Source organism: Macaca nemestrina, chromosome 1, assembly GCF_043159975.1.
Source record: "Macaca nemestrina isolate mMacNem1 chromosome 1, mMacNem.hap1, whole genome shotgun sequence".
Lineage (NCBI taxonomy): Eukaryota > Metazoa > Chordata > Mammalia > Primates > Cercopithecidae > Macaca > Macaca nemestrina.
The window spans coordinates 140,805,302-140,832,218 of NC_092125.1; the positions used below are offsets into that span (position 1 = coordinate 140,805,302).

At 38.7% G+C, this 26,917-nt stretch overlaps 1 protein-coding gene across 9 annotated transcripts in view; it reads left to right on the plus strand.

The window, feature by feature from the left end:
- The window catches only part of LOC105485393 (ecotropic viral integration site 5), a 288,203-nt gene extending 262,380 nt beyond the window's left edge, over positions 1-25,823 (plus strand). For 7 of the 9 annotated variants that reach the window (XM_011747705.2, XM_011747708.3, XM_011747709.2 and 4 more), the window contains one exon: positions 20,563-25,823. In XM_011747705.2, coding sequence (XP_011746007.1) covers positions 20,563-20,877 — 315 coding nt within the window. In that variant the 3' untranslated portion in view covers positions 20,878-25,823. Of the gene's footprint in view, positions 1-3,419; positions 4,170-20,562 lie in introns of those variants that run through there. The other 2 variants (XM_011747712.3, XM_071078882.1) reach the window with 2 other exon arrangements.
- The last annotated feature ends 1,094 nt before the right edge of the window (positions 25,824-26,917 follow it).

Sequence of the window (26,917 nt, forward strand, 5' to 3'; positions counted from 1 at the left end):
TTATTGGTATATAGGAATGCTTGTGATTTTTTGCACATTGATTTTGTATGCTCAGACTTTGCTGAAGTTGCTTATCAGCTTAGGGAGATTTTGGGCTGAGATGATGGGTTTTTCTAAGTATACAATCATGTCATCTGCAAACAGAGACAATTTGACTTCCTCTCTTCCTAATTGAATACGCTTTATTTCTTTCTCTTGCCTGATTGCTCTGGCCAGAACTTTCAATACTATGTTGAATAGGAGTGGTGAGAGAGGGCATCCTTGTCTTGTGCTGGTTTTCAGAGGGAATGCTTCCAGTTTTTGCTCACTCTGTATGATATTGGCTGTGGGTTTGTCATAAATAGCTCTTATTATTTTGAGATACGTTCCATCAATACCTAGTTTATTGGGAGTTTTTAGCATGAAGGGCTGTTGAATATTGTCAAAGGCCTTTTCTGCATCTATTGAGATAATCATGTGGTTTTTGTCATTAGTTCTGTTTATGTGATGGATTACGTTTATTGATTTGCGTATATTTAACCAGCCTTGCATCCCCGCGATGAAACTGACTTGATCGTGGTGGATAAGCTTTTTGACATGCTGCTGTATTTGGTTTGCCAGTATTGTATTGAGGATTTTTGCATCAGTGTTCATCAGGGTTATTGGCCTGAAATTTTGTTTTTTTGTGTGTGTCTCTGCCAAGTTTTGGTATCAGGATGATGCTGGCCTCATGAGTTAAGGAGGATTCCCTCTTTCTCTATTGTTTGGAATAGTTTCAGAAGGAATGGTACAATCTCCTATTTGTACCTCTGGTAGAATTCAACTGTGGACAGGTCCTGGACTTTTTTTGGTTGGTAGGCTATTAATTGCTGCCTCAATTTCAGAACTTGTTATTGGTCTATTCAGGGATTCGACTTCTTCCTGGTTTAGTCTTGGGTGTATGTGTCCAGGAATGTATCCATTTCTTCTGGATTTTCTATTTATTTGCATAGAGGTGTTTATAGCATTCTCTGATGGTAGTTTGTATTTCTTTGGGATCAGTGGCGATATCCCCTTTATTTTTTTTTTTTATTGCACCCATTTGATTCTTCTTTCTTTTCTTCTTTATTAGTCTGACTAGCAGTCTATCTATTTTGTTGATCTTTTCAAAAAAATAAAAAAACAGCTCCTGGATTCATTGATTTTTTTTGAAGGGTTTTTCGTGTGTCTATCTCCTTCAGTTCTGCTCTGATATTAGTTATTTCTTGCCTTCTGCTAGCTTTTGAATTTGTTTGCTCCTGCTTCTCTAGTTCTTTCAATGTGATGATAGGGTGTCAATTTTAGATCTTTCCTGCTTTCTCTTATAGGCATTTAGTGCTATAAATTTCCCTCTACACAATGCTTTACATGTGTCCCAGAGATTCTGGTACATTGTGTCTTTGTTCTCATTGGTTTCAAAGAACATCTTTATTTCGGCCTTCATTTCGTTATTTACCCAGTAGTCATTCAGGAGCAGGTTGTTCAGTTTCCATGTAGTTTTGCGGTTTTGAGTGAGTTTCTGAATCTTGAGTTCTAATTTGATTGCACTGTGGTCTGAGATGCTGTTTGTTATGATTTTCATTCTTTTGCATTTGCTGAGGAGTGTTTTACTTCCAATTATGTGGTCAGTTTTAGAATAAGTGTGATGTGATGCTGAGAAGAATGTATATTCTGTTGATTTGTGGTGGAGAGTTATCTAGATGTCCAGTAGGTCTGCTTGGTCCAAAGCTGATTTCAAGCCCTGGATATCTTTGTTAACCTTCTGTCTTGTTGATCTGTCTAATACTGACAGTGGGGTGTTAAAGTCTCCCACTATTATTATGTGGGAGTCTAAGTCTATAAGGACTTGCTTTATTAATCTGGGCACTCCTGCATTGGGTGCATATATATTTAGGATAGTTAGCTCTTTCTGTTGAATTGATCCCTTTACCATTATGTAATGGCCTTCTTTGTCTCTTTTGATCTTTGTTTGTTTTATCAGAGAATAGGATTGCAACCCCTGCTTTTTTTTTTTTTTTTTTGTCTTTCCATTTGCTTGGTAAATATTCCTCCATCCCTTTATTTTGAGCCTGTGTGTGTCTTTGCATGTGAGATGGGTCTCCTGAATACAGCACACTGATGGGTCTTGCCTCTTTATCCAATTTACCAGTCTATATCTTTTAATTGGGCATTTAGCCCATTTATGTTTAAGGTTAATATTGTTATGTGTGAATTTGATCCTGCCATTATGATGCTAGCTGGTTTTTTTGCCCGCTAATTGATGCAGTTTCTTCATAGTGTCAATGGTCTTTACAATTTGGTATGTTTTTGCAGTGGCTGATACCGGCTGATGCTTTCCATATTTAGTGCTTCCTTCAGGAGCTCTTGTCAGGCAGGCCTGATGGTGACAAAATCACTCAGCAGTTGTTTGTCTGTAAAGAATTTTATTTTTCCTTCGCTTATGAGGCTTAGTTTGTCTGGATATGAAATTCTGGGTTGAAAAGTATTTTCTTTAAGAATGTTGAATATTGGCCCCCAATCTCTTCTGGCTTGTAGGGTTTCTGCTGATAGATCTGCTGTTAGTCTGATGGGCTTCCCTTTGTGGGTAACCCAACGTTTCTTTCTGGCCGCCCTTAACAGTTTTTCCTTCATTTCACCCTTGGTGAATCTGACGATTATGTGTCTTGGGGTTGCTCTTCTCGAGGAGTATCTGTGTGCTGTTCTCTGTATTTCCTGAATTTGAATGTTGGCCTGCCTTGCTAGGTTGGGGAAGTTCTCCTGGATAATATCGTGATTTTTCCAACTTGGTTCCATTCTCCCCATCACTTTCAGGTATACCAATCAAATGTAGAGTTGGTCTTTTCACATGGTCGCATATTTCTTGGAGACTTTGTTTGTTTCTTTTCACTCTTTTTTCTCTAATCTTGTCTTCTTGCTTTATTTCATTGAGTTGATTTTCAATCTCTGATATCCTTTCTTCCGCGTGATCGATTCAGATATTGATACTTGTGTATGCTTCATGAAATTCTCATGCTGTGTTTTTCAGCTCCATCAGGTCATTTATGTTCTTTTCTAAACTCTTTATTCTAGTTAGCAATTCGTCTAACCTTTTTTCAAGGTTCTTAGCTTCCTTGCATTGGGTTATAACATGCTCCTTTAGCACGGAGGAGTTTGTCATTACCCACTTTCTGAAGCCTACTTCTGTCAATTCATCAGACTCAGTCTCCATCCAGTTTTGTTCCCTTGCTGGCAAGGAATTGTGATCCTTTGGAGGAGAAGAGGCCTTCTGGTTTTTGGAATTTTCAGCCTTTTCGCGCTGGTTTCTCCCCATCTTCGCGGATTTATCAACCTTTGGTCTTTGAAATCAGTGACCTTCAGTTGGGATCTGTCAGTGGACATCCTTTTTCTTGTTGATGTTGATACTATGCCTTTTTGTTTGTTAGGTTTCCTTCTGACAGGCCCCTGTGCTGCAGGTCTGCTGGAGTTTGCTGGAGGTCCACTCCAGACCCTGTTTGCCTGAGTATCACCAGTGGAATCTGCAGAACAGCAAAGATTGCTGCTTGTTTCTTCCTCTGGAAGCTTAATCCCAGAGGGGCACCTGCCAGATGCCAGTCAGAGCTCTCCTGTATGAGGTGGCTGTCGGCCCCTACTGGGAGGTGTCTCCCAGTCAGGATACACGGGGGTCAGGAACCCACTGGAGGAGGCAATCTGTCCCTTATCAGAGCTTGAACACTGTGTTAGGAGATCCGCTGCTCTCTTCAGAGCTGCCAGGCAGGGATGTATAAGTCTGCTGAAGCTGTGCCCCCACCCGTCCCTTCCCCCAGGTGCTTTGTCCCAGGGAGGTGGGGGTTTTATCTATAAGTCCCGACTGGGGCTGCGCCGTTTTTTTTTTTCAGAGATGCCCTGCCCAGAGAGGAGGGAATCTGGAGAGGCAGTCTGGCCTCAGTGGCCTTGCTACCTAGGGCTTTTTCAAGAATCCTACCATCTTTCCAGTGTAGTTCATGTGCCTGCTCTTACCAAGTAATGTGCCTGCTCTTATCAAGTCAGAGTACTAAGTTCTAGGATATAAAAATGATTCAGAAATAATCCCTGCCATCAAGGGACTAACAGAAGAGATAGAATACATCTACAGCAACCAATTATTCCATATTTTTCCAAACAGTACTTATTTTAAATATTTAGCTCTAGTGTCAAATCATATGATTTAGAAAAAATTATCTACATATATATTCAATCATGTGTTAATAACACATTCAATCATGTGTTAAGTACAGTATTTATGAAAGTATTTATGAAAATACAATAAGTACAATTTTTATGAAAGTATTTATGAAAATATGTCCATTGATTTAAATACTATAAACATTATTTTTAAAATGGTTTATAAAAATGCTAATAGTTTAACAATATCAGCATAATACTAGAAAACAAAAAAAGACTTTAAAAATAAAAGAAGCACATTTTTTGTTTGTTTTTATTTTGTTATTGGATAAGGGATTTGGTTCTGGCTAGTCTTTCTATTATTATCTAAATGGTCAAACTACCAATAAATGTGGAGCCATATTTGATTGTTTTATGAATGACCTTATTCTTAGAATACAACAAAACAAATAATTGAAACTAAGACTCATTATGCACAGTGACAAATGTTTATTTTTGTATTTATACCCTACCTTGTTCCCCATAGATTTTTACGCAGTTTGTATGAATACATGACACAAAAATAATCAAATACTAGGTTAAAACAAAATAAATTACTGATACTTGACATTCACTTAAAAAGTGGCAATGTATGATTCAATCTAACAGTTAAAAGAATCATTGGTAAGGTGAAATCTAGTAAGATGAGAGTTAATATTAGCAAACAGAAATGCATACAGTATCAAAGTAGGTCACATATTTGGTAGCCAAAGCAAAGTAAGGAGCATAACATGTTGAAAAATGTGTCTAGTAAGACAAAGCCAAACCAGTTGTTCTTTTCCTATTTCTAAACTTTGAAAGAAATTTCTCTTATGGGTCTATATGAAGAGCATAAGGAAATGTACTAAACAGGAAAGTGTTAGGCTAATGGTTTAACATATAAAGACCTATTTTGCAATGGGCAAAAACAGTGGGATCTAAATACATAACTTACTGGTCATCTGGTTAGATCCAGAGATATACTAGTGGAAGAATGAATGGCATTGCATGTCTTTCCAACAACCTTTTATAGATATTATTTCTTAGACTTTTATTTAGGATACATTTTTATTGAAGTATGAGATATGTACAGAAAAATACACACCATAAGTGTCTCGCTTGATGAATTATCACAAAAATGAGCATGCCCATTTAATTCTCAGCCAGGTGAAGAACTAGAACATTACCGGGATTTCAGAAGGCCCTTGCCACTGCTCCCACACACTCTCCCTCATCTCCTCATTTTCCTGACTTCTGATATCACAAACAAGATCCCTGGTTTTTAACATTTTACTAATGTAATCATATAGAATGAGTTATTTGGGGTTTTGGATCTTGCACTCAGCGCTGATATTTATCCATGTAGTCCCATGCAGCAGTAGTCTGTTCATCTCTTACGAATATATCATAGTTTGTGCATTTGACTATTGTATACATTGGAGTTATTTCTGTTTGGGGTTATTAAGAATAAAACTGTTATGAGCCCTGTTATAAAATTTTTGGTGTAATATATTTATTTCTGTTTTTCGTATGCCTAGGAATGGAATTGCTGGGTGACTACTATAATTGTTCAAACGAGGACACTTTTGAGAATGAAAATAATTAAAAATTATTATGTAACAACAGGGATAAGCTAGGACTGTCCCAAGCACACTGAAGTGTATAGTTACTCTAGGTATGAAGGGTGTAGACATTCAACTTTAGTCGATACTGCAAAGCCATTTTCCAAAGTGCTTATACAAATTTACACTCCCACCAGCAATGTACAAGACTTCCTATTCCCATATCTTCACTAACATGATTGGATAGCTGAAAATTCAGTGTTGTATTTTCTATTAAGAACATGGAATTAAGTTACTCAGTGTGGTCAGTTAAGGGACCATTAATTGGCTTTGACAATTAACTAGGCAGAAAGTAAGGTAAAAGTTCTCTTGCAAAAATTAAGGAACCTATTACAAACTGTGGAAAATGGTTTGGCAGTATTTACTAAATCTTCTCTATGACGCAGAAGTTACACTCAAGAGAAATGAGTGCATATATTAACCAAAAGACATGTTTAAGAATGCTTGTAATGGTGTTATATGTAATAGATTGGAGACAACCCAAATGGCCATTAACATTAGAATGGATAAATTATGATGTAATCACAAATACAATACTGTGCCACACCGAAAAAGCATGAACTACCATGCTACATGCCAACATTGGTGAATCTCACAGACATAATGTTGAATAACAGGATACAGAAACAAAGGCATACCATATAATCCTTTATATTAAATACAAGAATAGACAGAACTATTGTGTGATGGTAGATGTCAGAATGATGGTTACCGGAAGAGTGTAGGGCAATTTCTGGATGAAGACACATGGGAGTCTCCTGGGGTGTGGGAAATGCACTATAGCTCAATCTGGGTGATAATTTCATGACTATTTATGTAAGTAAAATTTTACCAACTTGTACACTTAAAATCTGTGCATTTTCCTGTGTTTTGTTTCACTTTAAAATGAGCCTAAATACATATATTATTTTCTTTTTCCTTTTTTTTTTTTTTTTTTTTTTTTCGAGACAGTGTCTCACTCTTTCACCCAGACTGGAGTGCAGTGGCACCATCTCAGCACACTGCAACCTCCACCTCCCAGGTTCAAGCGAGTCTCCTACTTCAGCCTCCCAAGTAGCTAGGAGTACGGGCGTGTGCCACCTTGCCTGGCTAATTTTTGTATTTTTAGTAGAGACAGGGTTTTACCACTTTGGCCGGGCTGGTCTCGAACTCCTGACTTCAAGTGATCCACCTGCCTCGACCTCCCAAACTGCTGGGATCACAAGCATGAGCCACTGCGCCTGGCCCTAAATACATTCTTGAAACACACATAGTGTCAAACTTTTCTCAAGCAATTTTGCCATTACAGCATTGTGGCCATAGGAAAAAACACTGAACATCTAATTGTTAACCAGTAGACTTTATCTTGGGGGACAGTCAGATTTACAGAATAATTAAAAATTAGGTGGAAAATTAAGAGAGTTACCATATGCCCCCTCAACACCTTCTGCGTTTCTCCTATAATTGACATCCTGCAGTAGTTTAATACATAAGTTACAATTGATGAGCCAACATTGACACATTATTATTAACTGAAGTCCATAGTTTACATTAGTGTTGTACATTACATTTGTGTTGTACATTCTATATGTTTTGACAAATATATAATGACATGTATCCACCATTACAGTAGAATAGAAAATGGTTATACTGCCTAACAATCTCCTATGTTCCACCTGTTCATCCCACTTCTCCCCCCTGAACTCCTGCAACCACTGCTTACTGTCTCCATAATTTTTCTTTTTCCAGAATGTCATATAGTCATCATCATACACTATCTGGCCTTTTGCTAAGCTTCTTTTGCTTAGCAATATGCATTTAAGGTTCCTCCATGTCACTCCCCCTAACCCAAACACCTTCATAGACTAATATTAAACTTCTTAACAGCTCTTCAGACCTACCATGCTCTCTTGCCTCCATATTTTAAGCACATGTTTTCGTATCTAATTAGGCTTTTCAGATGTGACACCATGTGATAATTTCTACCTAGAAAGAATAATTGGTGGCTGGGCACAGCGGCTCATGCCTGTAATCCCTACACTTTGGGAGGCTAAGGTGGAAGGATCACCTGAGCCCAGGAGTTCAAGACCAGCCTGGGCAACATATCAAGACCTCATCTGTACAAATAATTTTAAAATTAGCTGGGCATGGTGGCACATGTCTGTGATCTTGGCTACTCGGAAGGCTGAGGCAGAAGGCTTGCTTGAATCAGGGAGGTGGAGGCTATAGTGAGCTGTGATAGTGCCACTGCACTCCAACCTGGGTGACACAGGGAGACCCCATCTCAAAAGAAAAACAAAAACAATAATTGGTACAGACTCAGTTGTTCTAGAAGCCAAAACCCTACTCAAAGTGTTGGAAAGGGCCTGACCCTAAGAAACATATATTTCATTTGTATGTTTGTGTGTATACATTTATATTAAAGTTCCTGGGTTTCCATAGAGATAATCTTCTGAGACCTATCTAAAACTGGGTTGGTATGGATATCTGGCCTAAGAAAAAATAAATAAATAAATAAAACGGGAACATAATTACAGCAAAACTTTCCTACTGTTCTAATGAGAGCCTGGGTCTGAAAGAAGCAACAGACTGATGGTTTAATAATAGTACCAGTGTCTGATGAGCTGATCATGAAGAATGGTTTTAAAATGTTAGCAGTGGCACCTAATCATTTTTAATCCACAAATTTCAAACAAATTATCATAAGAATATTCCAAAAGTCAACCTAAAATTACTAACCTAGTCAAGAAACATCAAGGTATATTAGTGGGATTTTATCAAAATAGCATTGTTGGCTGGGTGCAGTGGCTCACCCCTGTCATCCCAGCATTGGGAGGCCAAAACAGGTGAATCACTTGAGTCCAGAAGTTCAAGATCAGCCTGGCTAATATGGCAAAACCCCATCTTTACTAAAAATACAAAAATTAGCCAAGTATGGTGGTGTAGGCCTGTAATCCCAGCTACTCGAGAGGCTGAGGCAGGAGAATTGCTTGAACCTGGGAGGCAGAGGTTGCAGTCAGCCGAGATTGCACCACTGCACTCCAGCCTGGAACAACAGATTGAGACTCTGTCTTAAAAATAAATAACTAAATAAATAAAACATTGTCATTGGCACTGATTCTTAATTGACTCATATCTTATTATAACAAAATGCCCCCTCCAACTTACCCCACACACACACCCCAATGTATGTGTCTCTCCTATGGCTGTTGAGTTGTTGTATTAAAAAATACTTCATCTCGCTGGGCGCCAGTGGTTCACGCGTGTAATCCCAGCACTTTGGGAGACCAAGGTGGGCAGATCACTTGAGATCAGGAGTTCAAGAACAGTCTGGCCTACATGGTGCAACCCCGTCTCTACCAAAAATACAAAAGAAATTAGCTGGGTGTGGTGGTGGGCGCCTATAATCCCAGCTACTGAAGAGGCTGAGGCAGGAGAATTGCTTGAGCCTGGGAGGCGGAGAGGTTACAGTAAGCTGAGATCACACCACTGCACTCCAGCCTGGACAACACAGTGAGACTTTGTCTAAAAACAAAAACAAAAAAGTAGTTGATCTATCAATGTCTGTAAACTAAGATTATATTCCTAAGGGTGGACATATTATTCCTTAAAGGATGTGGCTTGTCACCTGGATATGAAGCTGATCCTTGGAATAAAACTTGAAGACTGACACTTAGTAGGAAGAAGAAAAGAAAAGGTTCTGATGCTGTTTCACCCAAACACACATGTTCTCTGAAGTGTAGACTGTGATTGTTGAGATGTCTAAAATTGGGTGCGCTTCAGTGATGAATCCCACAAAACACCTTAATGGGCCTAGATTTGAAACTAGATGGTGAAGGTATCTGTAAACTCCCAAGACTAGGTCATATCTTAAAGGTATTATTTACTAGCCTCATGTTTATTTTCATTTTGATTTTTCCCCGCTCTGGTTGGTTGTGTGTCCACATTTAGGCTAGAGTATTTTAAAAATATGTCAGTGGACAGTGTGAAAATGGAAGTGATAAATTAACAAGGAATCTTTACCTCTAAATTTATTTACCCTTGTCAGATTTTCTTAACATGGTCTAATATAGTCAATTCCCAAATCCAGTTTCTTTAGAGCAGGGCATCTCAAAGTAGGATCTATGGACCAACCACCCTCTTCAGAATCACCTGGGGTACTTGTTTAAAATACAAACTCCCGGGCCTGTCCTGCTGAATTCACATGTTTGAGAGTAGGGCTCAAGAATCTTTTTTTTTTTTTTTAATAATAAACCTAGGCAGTTCCTTTTTTTTTTTTTTTTTTTTTTTTTTTTTTTTTTTTTTGAGATGGAGTCTTGCTCTGTCGCCTGGGCTGGAGTGCAATGGTGCGATCTCAGCTCACTGCAAGCTCCACCTCCCAGGTTCACGCCTTTCTCCTGCCTCAGCCTCCTGAGTAGCTGGGGCTAAGCTGGGACTACAGGCATGCACCACTACACCCGGCTAATTTTTGTATTTTTAGTAGAGTCAGGGTTTCATTTGGCCAGGCTGATCTCGAACTTCTGACTTCAAGTGATCTGCCAGCCTTGGCCTCCCAAAGTGCTGGGATTCCAAGCATGAGCCACCACGTCCAGTCACCCAGGCGGTTATTATACATACCAAATTACTGGTCTAGAGAATTAGCAAGTCAGAAGGCTACTCTTAACATCTCTAATATTCTCACAGAAGTAAGGACTCTAGAGCGGCTCGCTGAATTGAATAGCCAATGAGAATGTCTTTCTGGTAGTTGTGACTCTTTTTGCTGATGTTATTTGGAAGATAGCACATCTAATGAATACCTGAAATACATTATTTTAAAATGTTACAGAAACTAGAAGACATTCATTAGAAAGAAACAAAGATTATAACATAAACTTGTTTTTACTTATTTTATATACCCATCTTTGAAGATAAAATAATGTGAAGGACTGAATTTGATTATGTAATTTTAAAAATATATATATATTAAATTTTTAAAAATGCTGAAATATAGCTATTTCAACAGGCCAAGATCATTATTTAAAAATCCTTTTTCATTTGCTTACAAATAAATAGTCCGTGGTTGCCAGGGTGAGGGTGGAGGGGGGAATGTTAACATGGAAACAAAGTGGCCATATTTTAATGATTGTTAGAGCAAGGTGATGACAACATGGGGGTTCACTGAATTATTCACTTTATTTTTTAAAAAAAATATCCAAAATAAAAAGTTAAAGGCCAGGCACCGTGGCTCACACCTATAATTGCAGCACTTTGGGAGGCTGAGGCAGGAGGATTGCTTGAGGCCAGGAGTTCAAGACTAGCCTAGGGAACATAGTGAGACCCTGCCTCTACAAAAAAAGTTAGTCACGGTCTAAGTTCAGTGGTTCATGACTGTAATCCCACCACTTTGGAAGGCTGAGGTGAGGGAATTGCTTGAGGCTAGTAGTTAAAGACCAGCCTGGGCAACGGAGTGAAACCTCATCTCTACAGAAATAAAATATATACTAGTTGGTGTGGTGGAGTGTTCCTGTAGTCCTAGCTACTCAGGAGGCTGAGGTGGGAGAATTGCTAGAGCCCAGAGTTTTGAGGCTGCAGTGAGCCATGATCTTGTCACTTTATTCCAGCCAAGACAACACAGCGACACTCTGTCTCAAAAAAAAAAAAAAAAAGCCATGCATGGTGACATGCACCTGTTAAGTCCTAGCTACTCAGGAGTCTGAGACAGGAGGATCACTTGAGCCCAGGAGTTCAAGGATGCAGTGAGCTATGATTGTGTCCTTGCACTCTAGCCTGGGTGACAGAGGGAGACCCTGTCTCATGAATGAATGTTTTAAACTTTTTACTTATCTAACTGACAAAAATGAAAAAGCAAAAAAGGATGCAAAGTTGTAGGGAAACCAGAACTTTTCAGTGTTGTTGAGGGTGTAAATTCTTTTTTTTTTTTTTTTTTTTTTTTGGAGACAGAGTCTTGCTCTGTCACCCAGGCTGGAGTGCAGTGGCGTGATCTCAGCTAGTGAACCCCCACCTCCTGGATTCAAGCAATTCTCCTGCCTCAGCCTTCCGAGTAGCTGGGATTACAGGTGCCTGCCACCACACCCCGCTAATTTTTGTATTTTTAGTAGAGACGGGGTTTCACCATGTTGGCCAGGCTGGTCTCAAGCTCCTGACCTTGTGATCCGCCTGCCTCAGCCTCCCAAAATACTGAGATTACAGGCATGAGCCACCATGCCCAGCAAGGGTGTAAATTCTTAACCACCTTTCTGGAGGACAGTTTAAACATAGAAATCAAAGTTCTGTGTTCAAAGTTCAGTGTTAAAACTCGTGCTGTATTTCATATTTTTGGCCATATATCTTAACGAAAGAATAAGACAGCTCTGAAGAACTGTGAGTTCAGAAACTGAGTTTATGGCAGTGCTATTGTGAGGAGATGGAAAACTAAATTTTCAAACAAAATCGGTTAAGCAGATGATGGCACATTGCTAAATGAGATACCATGCAGCCAGTTAAAGATTATGACAGCAAGAAATGTTTGATATGTTATTAAGTAAAAAGGCAGGTTATTAAACAACATGCGTAATGACCAATCCATTTTTGAAAAGTAAGTAAGGTTAGAGAAATTATCTTGAAAGCTATATTAAAATGTTAATGGATTATCTCTGGATTGTGAACTATAGAATTGCTTTATTTTCTAAGGTGCCTTTAGTTGAGGTATAGTTTATGTAGTAAATAATAAAACTAAAATATGGAAGACCATTTTTTGACAATTTCCAGTAGTTTCTTATGCTGTTAAGCTTTTAAAATGCCTGCAAAAAAAAAGTCCACGCAATCATTGATAATTTTTTGACACTATTTGATTATGATTTAATGTCAGTCTTTGAATTGTTTTGGTTTTGGTTTTGGTTTTTTTTTTTTTTTTTTTTGAGATGGAGTCTCACTTTGTGGCCCAGGCTGCAGTGAGGTGGCACAATCTCAGCTCACTGCAACCTCCGCCTTCTGGGTTCAAGCAATTCACCTGCCTCAGCCTACCAAGTAGCTGGGATTATAGGCATGCACCACCACACCCAGCTAATTTTTGTATTTTTAGTAGAGACAGGGTTTCATATGTTGGCCAGGCTGGTCTTGAACTCCTGACCTCAAGTGATCCACCTGCCTCGGCCTCCCAAAGTGCTGGGATTATAGGCATGAGCCACCACACCCAGCTGTCAGTCTTTGAATTTTGGATAAAGCATATATTTTATTTCTTCTTTTGAAGTGGAGGTTTTAATTTTTTAATGTTTACATTTGTCATACACATAATTTAAAGAGCCAAAGAATAATTAAAAGACTTTTACAAAAAGAAGCAGTCTTGGCTGGACAGGGTGGCTTAACGCCTGTAATCTCAGCACTTTGGGAGGCCAAGGTGGGTGGATTGCACGAGCCCAAGAGTTTGAGACCAGCCTGGGCAACATAGCAAAACTCCGTCTGTAAAGAAAATACACAAATTAGCCAAGTGTGGTGTCCCATGCCTGTACCTACTCGGAAGACTGGGGTGGGAGTGAGCCTGAGAGCTAGAGGCTGCAGTGAGCTGAGATCGTGCCACTGCACTCCAGCCTGGGTGACAGAGTGATACCCTGTCTCAAAAAAAAAAAAAAGAAGCAATCTCTTACTTGCTTTCTGCAGGCCACTATTTTCAAACTAATTCTTTTTTTGTTTTTTTGGTTTTTTTTAGACAGGGTCGCACTTAATCACCCAGGCTAGAATGCAGTGGTGGTGGCATCATAGCTCACTGCAGCCTTGACCTCCTGTGCTCAAGCAATCCTCCCACCTCAGCTTCCTGAGTAGTTGGGACTACAGGTACACGCCACCACGCCCAGCTAATTTTTGTGTTTTTTGTAGAGACAGGGTCTCACATTGTTGCCCAGGCTGGTCTCATATTCCTAGGCTCAAGCGATTCACCCGCCTTAGCCTCCCAAAGTGCTGGGATTACAGATGTGAGCCACCGTGCCTGGCCTCTAATTCTTGAGTGTTCAGTTTTGGCATCTTTACATAGCGAAGGATTTATCTCTTTTTCATCCTCCTCACCCCCCACCATGAACCCACAAACTTTTTATCCCTCCATTCTACTAATGTAGTGATTTTTGTTAGATTAGTTTACAGGATGTACATCATTAGTTTACATTTACATCATTAGAATTATATAAATGTCACTCACAACAGAACAGCAAGCACGTAAGCGCTTAAGTATGCCTCTTCTCAGGCCTTTCTTCTGGAGTGGAGACTGAAGACAGGGCCTGGGAAGTTTTATTTTTCACATGTTTCCAAGATGTTGTTATCAGGGGAGTTGGAAAATGATGTTCTTGTTTTTCTGGCTCTACTTTAAAAAAAAAAAAAAAAAAAAAAAAGTTTTATTAAGATATAACTTACATATCATAAAATTCTATTTTAAGTATAAAATTCAATGGGTTTTGCATATTTGTGTGGTTTTGCAACTATATGCACAACTTTAGAATACTTCTATCACCCCAAAAGAAACTGCATGCCTATTTGCAATCACCCCCTTTCTTCTTCTCTCTCTTCCAGTTCTAGGCAGCCACTCATCTACTTTCTGTCTCTATTAAGATTTGCCTATTCTGGACATTTCATATAAATGGAATCATATAATATATGGTCTCCTGTGTCTTTCACTTAACTTTCATATATATATTTTTATATACATATATATATATATATATATATATATATATATTTTTTTTTTTTTTTTTAAGGCAGAGTGTTACTCTGTTTCCCAGGCTGGAGTGCAGTGGCATGATCTCGGCTCACTGAAACCTCTGCCTCTGGGGTTCAAGCAATTCTGATACCTCAGCCTCCTGAGTAGCTGGGATTACAGGCGTGCGCCACCACACCCAACTAATTTTTGTATTTTTAGTAGAGACGAAGTTTCCCCATGTTGGCCAGGCTGGTCTCGAAGTACCGAACTCAACTGATCCACCCACCTCGGCCTCCCAAAATGCTGGGATTACAGGCATGAGCCACTGCACCCAGCCTGCTTAATATTTTTGAAGTTCATCCATATATCGGTACTTCATTCCTTTTTATTGCCAAATAGCATCAGTTATATGGAAATAGTGTCTTAATGTGACTGTTTTGCCGGTATACATGGGCCCGAATGATTGCCTTGGTTTTTTCATTTGCTTGGTGTGTTCTCTTATGTGTAATTGTCCTCTAGTGTCATGAAATCTCCTTTTATGTGTTAATCTCCTCTATCCCAACAATTTAGGTGTTCTATGAATTTCATCTTCTTGAAGAAATCTTTCTTCTGACCACTGCAGTCTCTAGTCTGGGCTGGATGCCTATAGGTCTCTTGCACAGCTGTCATGTTGGGGACATTTTTCATTACCCTAGGTATTCCTTTTGCCATACTTTAGTACTGGACTTCCTCTTTCTTCCGTCAAGGACAAAAGATGCCTTTTTTCCTTGATGTACTTTATTTTGGTGGAGCATATCATCTACTTTCCTGAAAAAATGGTTTATGGGAGATAAACCATAAAAAGGTTTTATTAGATTCTACATCTCATGATTGACCCAAAAGAAGTTTAAAATACAAAACAAAAAAAGGCCTTGTTGCTCTTAACTCTTACTTAGCCTCACATTTATTTGGTAGTTTGGGTATTTTTAAAATTGAAGATAAATATAAAAATTTTAATGTAGACATTATTTTTTCTCAGAATTTTGAAGGCACCGCTTTGTCTTTTGCAGTTGGAGAGTCTGATGCCATTCTGATTCTTAAATCTTTTATATAAACCATGTTTTTGTTTTTGGCGGGAAGCTTTACCTTTTCTTTCTTTCAAGTGTCCTGAAATTTCACTGTGATGTATCATGGTATAGGTCTATTTTTATCCACTGTCCTGGACACTTGATAGGCCTTTTCAGTCTCGAAGCTCATTACTTTCAGGTCAGAGAAATTCATGTCTAAGACCTCTTGTTTTTTTTTTTTTGTTTTTTTTTTTTTTTATAGCATCCTGTTATTTTTACATAGATGCAGTGTCTGCAGAGGCAATAAATGATTTTTACAAGTTTTCTTCTTCCCAGATAGTCTCTTCTCCCCTAATTGCCTTTTTTTCCTGGCTTCTCGTAGATACTATCCTCAAATCTCTGGTAATTAAGACTAGGGAACTAAAGACCAGTAGGTGTTCTGAATTCCTGGGTAGGACTTGTTGACCTTCATTGTAGGTTGATCAAACTGAGGTCCTTTTTTGGGGAATCCCAAGATTCCCTCAGATAGGAGTCTTTTACTAAAAATTACAGAGAGTGCTGGTGCCTCTATTTCCTTAGCGAGTCTCAAAAATACTTCCACGCACGTTCAGTGACTTTAAAAAACCCATGTCTCATTTTACCTGGAAATATAATACCTTTTTTTTTTTACTGGCATTTCACAGAGAATTTTTGTTGTTGCTCAATGTTTGAAGATACTCATGTAGTATGTATTCAAAAATTAGGAAAGACAATGGGCCTCGAAAACATACACTTGGCCAGGCATGGTGGTTCACACCTGTAATCCCAGCACTTTGGGAGGCCAAGGGAGGCAGATGGCTTGAGCTTAGGAGTTCAAGACCAGCTGGGCAACAATGGCGAAACCCTATCTCTACAAAAAATACAAAAGTTTGCCAGGTGTGGTGGCAGGCACCTGTAGTCCCAGCTACTTGGGAAGCTAAAGCGGGAGGATGGCTCAAGCCCAGGAAACAGAGGTTGCAGTGAACTGAGTTTGCATCACTGCACTGCAGCCTGGGCAACAGTGCCAGACCCTGTCTCCCGCCTACCAAAAAAAAAAAAGCATATGATAAATTATGTATGTGTAATTTTCAAATGGGTAGTTTTTATCAGATTCCTGATTCCCTGATGAGCCCAAAGAGATTTCAAACAAAACCAAAGTACAAACAAAAGCCATTGCCTAGAGTAGTGGTCCCTATTCTGAGATGTGCATCAGAGTTATTCAGGCGTTTTAATTATATAGGTCTTTAGACCCTACCTCTATACCACAAGAAGAAAGTTGCAGAAAAAGTTCGTTTAAACAGTTTTCCTTGTGTCAACCACCAGGTGGTAGAATTGGCCCAGAACAGCTTGGTTGTACTACTGGAAAGATCACGTACATTTCTATATACCAGACACTAGTCGGATGTTCATAGTTCAGAAGCACTTTTGTCCTAAATAATCAATAGTTCCATTTCAGCTAAATCGACTTATTTCTGTCTCAGCCCCATTTTATTTGCACCAGAGGGTCTACCACAGTGATTCTGAGAGTTTAGGGCACCGTCATCCCTTGGTATCTATGGGGGATTGGTTTCAGGATCCCTATGGATACCAAAAATCCATGGATGCTCAAGTTCCTTATATAAAATGATGTGGTGTTTGCATATAACCTACAGACATCCACCCATATACTTTGAGTCATCTCTAGATTACTTGTAGCACCTAATCCAATGTAAATGCTATGTAAATAGTTGTTATACTATATCATTTAGGGGATGATGACAAGAAAAGAGTCTGTACATGTTCAGTACAGAGGAAACCATCCTTTTTTTTCTCCTAATTATTTTGGACCCACAATTGTTTGAATCCATGAATGTGGGTCCCACTGATAATAGAGGTCTGACCGTATTTCAAAATTTCCTGAGATGCATGTAAAAAATGTATGTTCTGGGATTTCGCTTTCAGAATTTTGAATCCTTAGATCTCAAGAGGGTTTCTACATTTTTGACAGAGATCCTCAGTTCTTATGCAGATGACTAGTGGATTACATTTTGAAATATGCTAATCTCAGTTTGCTACTGATAATACCCATGAAGGATTTTTGTTTGTTTGTTTGGAGGAAAGGGGGGGGTTGGGAAGGTTGATTGTCTGCCTGCTTTTTGTTGTTGCCTAAATATAGTTTGCCCCTGACAGTCTGGTAATAAGGATAAGCAGTATACCATTTAGATCAGATAGCCAGGACTACACTTTAGAGGGCCCAGCTGTGGCTTTCTTCTAGCCAAACCCGTTTCCACAGGATGAGGACTCCCAGAAGACCCTGAAGTTCATGCAACCCCTTCTAGAACATATTCTGGGTACTCAGTACCCTGGAATTCCTTCCCCAAATGCCCACTTCCAGGCCTAGTACAGGACTCCTCCCTCATCAGATCCAGTGTGCACACACCTAAGTCTAAGGGACAGATAACCAGGGATAGCTTCAGTTTTACCAGATAGTCGCTTACCTTCACCATTTTTTCTCTCCACCAATAAATTCCTTTACCTTTGCTATTCCATATTAACAGCTGTTAGTGAGATTCCTTTGATGTTGAGGAAATGACCCTTCAACCTATAGTTAATTTTCTATAATTACATCTGATGATGAGGCTACATGTTTTAATTGCAGTAAATTTTGTTAGAGCAAAGGAAAGCTGCAGCTTTCCAAACAGTTGGGAAGTTGTGGTTCTTCTGCCATACTCCTCCTTTATAACAGCCAGGAAGAAGGAAGACACGTGTTCCATATGATTTCTTCAAAAAGGTCTGGGGGAAAAAGAGAAAGGAAGAGATTAACTGACTTAATTTAACACTTGGAGCTATAAATCGTGTGTTGCAATATGGCGATAGGATGTTGCATCAGAACGTGGCAGTTGTAACAATGCAGTGGGTATCACAAACTTGAGGAGGCCTTTGTGGTGCTCTATGCCCTTTTCCTAAAGATTCAACTCCAAGTATAGATCCCTCTGTTCTGCCAAGGAGAATGGTATTATTTAAATTACATTGTACCTCACTATAAAGTTGTCCACTTGGTCTAGGGCACAGGAATTTTATAGTTGAAGGTCTGTTTGGGCCAGACATCAGTGTTCTGAGTCCCAGCATCCCTGTTGATTCTTGCTGTCATGTATAAGCAGGGAAGTGCTGAGGTTTCTTCACTTCTTCCTGGAAGTCTTTCTGGAAAGCTGGGAGGTATTATGGCGAGGCTGTAATGTCTTTATTCTTAGAACCGTTAGTTTTGAAAGTGTATGTAATATTTCCTGAATATTTCACATTGCCTTTATCTAAAGAATTGAAAGGTTGTGACTAGGACTTTGTCCCTTAGAACCAAGGATGAGGGTAGGAGACGTGGAGCATATTTTAGCAAGATTCTTAATAGTCAGAGTAGATATTTGGTAGCTAATTCTTGTTTTTGGTTTTGGTTTTTTACTCTTCACTTTATTGTAGGAGAAAATTCATGGTGCGTGAAAGAAATGAAATAAGTGACAGAATGTCAAAATCAAGCTTTATATTTAAAACATAAACTCTTGAGGGCAGAGCTGATGACTTAATTGTATGTGAGTAGAACTGGTACTATCATGGTTGTGGGTTTGGCAGTTTGAGGAAACTTGAGCAAAGAAGTGGCAGATGATGAAAATAAATCAGTTTTAATTATGATAAAACTGGTTTTGGAAAATGTGGTTTAGATTTAAATGTGGCACAGTTTTTTCAATACTAAACTCTAGAATTAGTCAGACTTTCCCACCCAGTAACAGGTAGCTTTTGACCTCCTTAAGCCTTCTCATGTGAGGGTCTTATACTACAAAACTCCACGGATTGAGTACTTGAGCCTCGTTCTAAAAGATGGGAAGAAAGGGAAAAGAGATGAGCGAGGCATACCATTCCTCTCTCCTCCTCCCCACTAAGAGAAGCCCCACCTTCTCCCCAGGGGGAGTTGGGGAGAGAAGGCAGAAATACTATACTGGACTGGCACTCCCCCCATGCAGAAGGAAACCTCATGAGTAGGAAGCAGCAGTCCTCCCCCACTGTGAGTGACAGTGATATGCTGGCCTTTGGGCTATTATAACAGGATAGAGACTCTTAGCAAAGTTTTAATTATTTATAGATCATTCTCATCATTTACAGAACTATGGAGACATTCTCTCAAGATAGTGTGTGTGATAGTATGGTTTTTAAGTTCATACCTTCTAGAAATGCCAGCAAAATATGTACAGATAAACTGATAGGATGTCTGGAGTTTATCTCAGAATTATCCAGGAACAAGAGGGGTGTAATGTAAAAAGATTGTCCGTGATGGGTGTTACTTGTTGAAATTAGGTGATAGGTACATGGAGTCCATTATATTATCTCTAGTATATTGAAGATTTAATTTGACTGTAAACTCTGCTACTAGCTACATATGTCCTTAGTAAGTTACTCTTCCTGAGTCTCCATTTCCTGATCTGTAGAATGAGAAAAGTAAATACTAAAATCTACCACATAGCTCTGTTGTTATGATTCAATTAAAATAAGTTACAGGCCGGGTGTGGTGGCTTACACCTGTAATCCCAACACTTTGGGAGACTGAGGCAGGCAGATTGCTTGAGCCCAGGAGTTTGAGACCAGCCTGGGCAACATGGTGAAACCCCATGTCTACAAAAAATACAAAAAACTTAGGCATGGTGGCACACGCCTGTAGTCCCAGCTACTCAGGAGGCTGAGGTGGAAGAATCGCTTGAGCCTGGAAGGTGGAGGTTGCAGTGAGCTGAGATCACACCACTGCACTCCAGCCTGGGTGACAAAGTGAGACTGAGACCTGTCTCAAAAAAAAAAAATAAAAATAAGTTATAAGCCCATTATATAACACATAGAAGGCACTCAAAAATTAGTAACTATGATTATACCTGTAAATAGAAAAATAATAAGGCATCTTCTTCCTTAAACTTCCTTCTTCCTTAAAATGTCTCCATAGTTCTGTAAATGATGAAAATGATTTACAAATTATTAAAACTTTGCTAAGAGTCTTAAAAATGTTTGCTTTTTGGTGTGTGTGTGTTTCCCCCATTTGACTATATTAATTTGGATTTTGTTTTAACAGCTCAGGTGCCTAAAAGGCCAGAGGGGCTTCTCAGGCCAACCGCCTTTTGATGGAATCCACATTGTCAACCATTTAATAGGAGATGATGAATCATTCCATTCCTCCGATGAAGATTTTATAGATAATTCCTTACAGGAAACTGGTGTTGGTTTTCCTTTGCACGGAAAATCTGGCTCGATGTCTTTGGACCCCGCAGTGGCAGATGGTAGTGAGAGCGAAACAGAAGACAGTGTGCTGGAGACCAGAGAGAGCAATCAAGTGGTTCAAAAGGAGCGGCCCCCGAGAAGAAGAGAGTCGTATTCAACCACTGTCTGACCATCACTGTGACCTAGACTGTGGATTTATTTAAGGGATCAGCTATCATATGATTAGGGATTTTTGGAAATAATTTGTTTCATATGTACATATATATATACATATATATATATTTTACAGTCTTATCTGCCTTTTTATCTTTGCCAAATCTTTACCACTGACTTACCATTGCCATAAAGTAGACTGGTATATGGTTAATGTGTAAAACAAGGTTCTAACAGTATTACCGAATATTAATGTTTCTTGTTTAGAAAATGCAACTATATCTATATGGGGGAACCATTTTGAAGTTCAAAACTATGGAAAATTGAGTTTTCTTCAGACAAAACTGCTCTTGTGCAATATTTTATGCTCAGTGAGCAAATTGTATATTTATGTTTATCAATTTGTTCTCAAGGTGGCTGTCTACAGACATTTGACCAAGACATACGTCTGATTTACCTTGTGTTTTGTTTTTATTATTGTTGTTTTTTTTTTTAAGACAGAGATCCACTCTGTCACCCAGGCTGGAGTGCTGTGGTGTGATCTCAGCTCACTGCAACCTCCGCCTCCCGGGTTCAAGCAATTTTCCTGTCTCAGCCTCCCAAGTACCTGGGACTACAGGTGCGCACCACCACGCCTGGCTAATTTTTTGTATTTTTAGTACAGACTGGATTTCACCATGTTGGGTGGGCTGGTCTCGAACTCCCGACCTCAAGTGATCCACCCACCTCAGCCTCCCAAAGTGCTGGGATTACAGGTGTGAGCCACCGCACCCAGCCTACCTTGTGTGTTTGTATCTGGGAGGTTTTTTTTTTTTCCATGAAAATTATTGGTGGGCCACTGAAAGTCCCCACACGCAAAGACTTTATATAAACACAAATTCATGCTTATCTGTTTTGAGAGTTTTAAGTTTTGTTTTAATGTTTAACTTTTATGTGCATATGATGCTTCCATGTGTTGGTTACCAGAGTAGTAGGTTAACTACAGACATACTGTTTATTTGTACATATTTATAAATCTGTACCATCTAACATTGAACATCATTTTATATGAAAACATACATGTTGCAAAATGACTGCTTTTGGCATCTAACAGGACTTCTGTAAATAATAGGTTAAATGAAAAGTTAAAAATAAAACACTAATATTTTAAGAGCTTTAGTATTTTGCTTAGCATTCAGCACTAGCAAATTCATAACTGATGCCTGTTCGAAAACACTATTGGTGGAATCTTATTTCATGTGTATGTAACTACTAAATTTTTCATGACTGAAGAGGTTATAGCACATATTAGTTAGTGCTAATATTCTACTGAATATAATTTAAGTAATGGGCTAAGGTCCAAGAAACATAGCAATTATATCTACAAATAATCTATGAACGTGATCTTCAGAATCTCTAGTTTTTGTTCTATAGATAAAGCCATAAGAATCCTTTCCTACCAGTTTTTCCTTTATCATTTAGATATTATTTCCAAGAAAACAGGATGCCTGTCACTGATAAATTAGAGAAAACACCCAAATTATACTTGCACTATGGAAAGATGACATGAATATGTTGACTGGGTACTTTCTACTCTCATTTTAGCCTATGAAAAAAAAATTTTTTTTTTGTTAACTTATGGAAAAAAGCCTTGGAAGAGAAAAGTAGAATTCAGTATGTATGGAGGCACAGTTTTGCACAGTATGTTGCGTGCAGAGAAAAAAATTATGAAATAGAGTAAAAGATAAGTAGTTTTCTGTCAAAACCTAGGACTTAAGCCTTCAGGTACATTTTGAACTAGGCTTTCCAGGAAGGTTTTTATAGGTATTTGCTTGCCTGAGAAATGAAATTGAAAACATACCCCTGTGTCTGTCCTTAACACCAGGCTAAATTCTGGTAGTTAAATGACTTACCTGTGGTTACAAGCTAGTAAGTAGCAGAGGCAAGATTTTTTTTAATATGGAGACAGGTGTCTTACTGTGTTGTCCAGGCTGGTCTTGAACTCGTGGTCTCAAACGGTCCTCCTGCCTCAGCCTCCCAAAGTGTGGGGATTACAGGTGCAAGCTACCACACCCAGTGAGAGCCAAGATTTTAACCTAGATCTCCTTAACACCAAAGCTTTTGAAAAGGTTCAGCTGAAGAATTTCTCAATTCCCTATTTTGTTTTGTTTTTTTGAGATGAAGTCTCACTCTGTCACCCAGGCTGGAGTGCAGTGGTGCGATCTTGGCTCACTGCAACCTCCACCTCCCGGGTTCAAGCGATTCTTCTGCCTCAGCTACCAAGTAGCTGTGACTACAGGTGCACGCCACCACGACTGGCTAATTTTTGTATTTTTAGTAGAGATGGGGTTTCACTATGTTGGCCAGGCTGATCTCAAACTCCTGACCTCAGGTGATCCACCCGCTTTGACCTCCCAAAGTGCTGGGATTACTAGGCGTAAGCCACCACACCTGGCAGTTCCCTGCTTTTTTGACAATGTAATTTAAATAAATTTGATTTAAATGTTTCCTGAATATATATGCAGATAGATATCGAGTATCAACACTTACAAGCTCTACACAATTTGTAAGTGTAGATACTACTTACTCGTAGGATTGTCTTGTGCTTTGGGGATTTTTCGTTCGGAGTTCTATACTATCAGCTCAAAAGGCTATCAATGCCCAAGTGAAGTGAGATGATTCATGGCCACATTATTGCTTTGACCCTCACATCAAGAGATCTGAATGATCTAGACTAGGGGTCAGCAAACTGCAGCCTACAAGCTATTCCAGTCAGCTGCCACTTTTTACTTTTTTAAATAGTTGGGGGAAAAGTTCCACAGACTAATATTTTGTGTCACATGAAAATTATATGAAATTCAAATTGCGGTGTCCATACGTAAAGTTTTATTGGGGCACACCCATCCTCACCGTTTTAAATCCATACGTAAAGTTTTATTGGGGCACACCCATCCTCACCCTTTTAAATACTGTGTATGGCTGCTTTGTGCTACAGTAGCAGAGTTGAGTCATTGCGAGGGAGACTATATGGCCCAGGTAGCCTAAAATATTTATCTGATCCTTTACAGAAAAAGTTTGCTAACCCTTGATAACAGATACTCTAAAATGCAGGTTTTTCTTCTTCAGTTTAACTCAGTGGTAGGTCAAATTGTTTGCTTTTGCTATTAAGCTTATGATTTGGAAACGTAAAATTTCATGGTGGATCTTATACTCAGAACTATTCAAAAGGGAAAACATGCCAGCCATTTTATATGATGAAGTCTCTTATTCCATAGAAAATTGTAGAAAGATATCGGTATCTTTCGAGAAGGAGAAAGAAAGGAAAGAATTCCAGAATCCCATCACCGTTCTTTAAAGCATGCATCACAGACCTTTAAGGGTATACTTTATTGAGTAAAGGTTATCATTTGACTTTAAGATAAGAAATTTTCAGAATCATGTTTGAATTCTAAACTTTGATATTCTTAAGTACCATTTCTGATTAGGAATTAGGTGTTAAAAGAATCATGGTAAGGAAACCTTAATTCGTTGAAACTTGTAATTTGGACAACAAAAAACTAGAAATAACACTCTTTTCTTTGAAGATCTGATTCAAATACACCTCAGAAGAGTTTAAAATCTTCCAGGCCTTTAGGATGCAATAGGATATCATGCCCTGGTTTGACTCCTTTTCATTCAAATTAATGTAAGTATGTTGTTGAAGACTTTGAAGCATTGAACAATGTTCTCTTGATAAATTTTATTTAATCTCTGACACTTTGTGATATTTAAATGTTGTTAAGTTAAACACTTAGAGTTGAGTAATATTCAGGGGAGAAAAGTGACTGAAATGACTCATAATAAGAAAGCTTGCTCCCTTGGGATAATTACATTCCTGGTTGTCATTGCCATCCTGGGTTGACAAGCTGCGAGTATAGGATACAAGTGATGTGAATAAAATGGAAATTGCATTGAGTTAATGAAACAGACACTTTTAGATCAATAAAACACTTCAACAGCCTTTTTAAAAATTGGCACACTCCTGTAGTCCCAGCTATCCAACAGGCTGAGGCAGGAGGATCACTAGAGTACAAGAGTTTGAGGCTGTAGTGTGTAATGATCACACCTGTGAATGAATAACCACTGCACTCCAACCTAGGCAACATGGCAAGACCCTATCTCTTTAAAAAAAAAAAAAAAATTTTTTTTCTTCCTGGGAAAAGAAGTCAAAGATGTAACTTTACACAATTTCTACCCCCACCGTCTTTTTGTTTGTTTGTTTGTTTTTTGGCTAGATACTAGGTATTCAGTGTTTGCTAGCTGAGATGTCAGGTTTCAACTAATCGGCCAGTTATTTGGGAAGGAGAAAAACTTTTTCTCAGCTCTGAACATGATGCAGCTTGTTAACTCTCCAGATAGTGCCTTTGATTGAAAATAAGGTCTACACCTTTTTAAGTATATTATATCTGACATCATAAGAAATAATTTAGTTCCTTATTCTCATTTATCTTTTATATAATGCACTGTAATATTCAAGTTTAAAGTAAAATAAGTATATGAATTATATTTTGGTAAAACTGTTTCATGACCAGCTTGATTAATGTACATTAACATACCAGACATTGACAGCGAACATTTCATGAAATCAATTATTTACTTATTAAAACAATGAGTTTTAGCTTGAAAGTTATTGCTGCTCTATTATTAACAAAACTAAGTTTTAAAAATTAATTTTAATTCTACTGAAATTCAATTTCTGGTTAAAGATATAGTGGATGCTATTTATGATCCAAGTTTTTACATCACATCCATTGATCTGCCTATCCTTTCTTTTCACTCCAAAGAGGAGATGATAGAATAATACATTCAGTATACTACCAAGGAGCAAAGTTATAATGTGTTTCATTTTACTGTTGGAATTTTTTATTGTAACATTGTATAATAACCTGAAATGTTTACTTGTGCCTTTGCTTTAAACAATTAAAGTTTTCCATTTTATAAGAATTTCTGTTGCCTTCAGCTTTTCAACTTTAAAAGAGGAGGGGCATCAAAACACTGTTAACAAATGGGTGGGGCACAGTGGCTCACATCTGTAATTCCAGTACTTTCAGAGGCCGAGGTGGGCAGATCACTTGAGCTCAGAAGTTCAAGAACAGCCTGGCCAACATGGTGAAACCCCGTCTCTACTAAAAATACAAAAATTAGCCAGGTATGGTGGCGCATGCCTGTAGTCACAGCTGCTCAGGAGGCTGAGGCAGGAAAATCACTTGAACCTGGGAGGTGGAGGTTGCAGTGAGCTGTGATCACACTACTGCACTCCAGCCTGAGCAAAAGAGCAAGACTCCATCTCAAAAAAAAAAAAAAAAAAAGGTTGGCCTGATGCAAAATGTTCATTAGCGAGGTTTGTGCTCTGAAGGTACAGGGACTACATCCACCTGGTCCACCCATATATTTTTAGTTCTAAACAGAGAATCTGGCACGTGATTGCATTCAGTGAATTTTTTTGAGATGGAGTTTCACTCTTGTTGCCCAGGCTGGGGTGCAATGGCACAATCTCAGCTCACTGCAACCTCTGCCTCCTGGGTTCAAGTGATTCTCCTGCCTCAGCCTCCTGAGCAGCTGTGACTACAGGCATGCGCCACCACACCTGGCTAATTTTGTATTTTTAGTAGAGACAGGGTTTCTCCATGTTGGTCAGGCTGGTCTCGAACTCCTGACCTCAGGTGATCTGCCCGCCTCAGCCTCCCAAAGTGCTGGGATTACAGTCATGAGCCACCACACCCGGCCCAGTAAATTTTTTTTAATTTAATGAAAGACCATCTTCAGTGAAAGATGTCTAGATTTGTTTCCTTCAGGAACATGGTAATTTTTTGGAAATATCAATAGCAGTATTTTTATCTCACATTGTACTTTAGGTTATTAATTAGCAACTAATTCAATAAATAATTTCAATTATATATAATTTGAGTACACATATAGATAGTAGCATAAAAGGAAAGTTATACCTTCTGCATCTTTATCACAATGTTAACGTCATTTAGTTCACAAGAGCTTACTATATATTCTGCTTTACTCCCAAAAGGAATTAAGGCACGTTT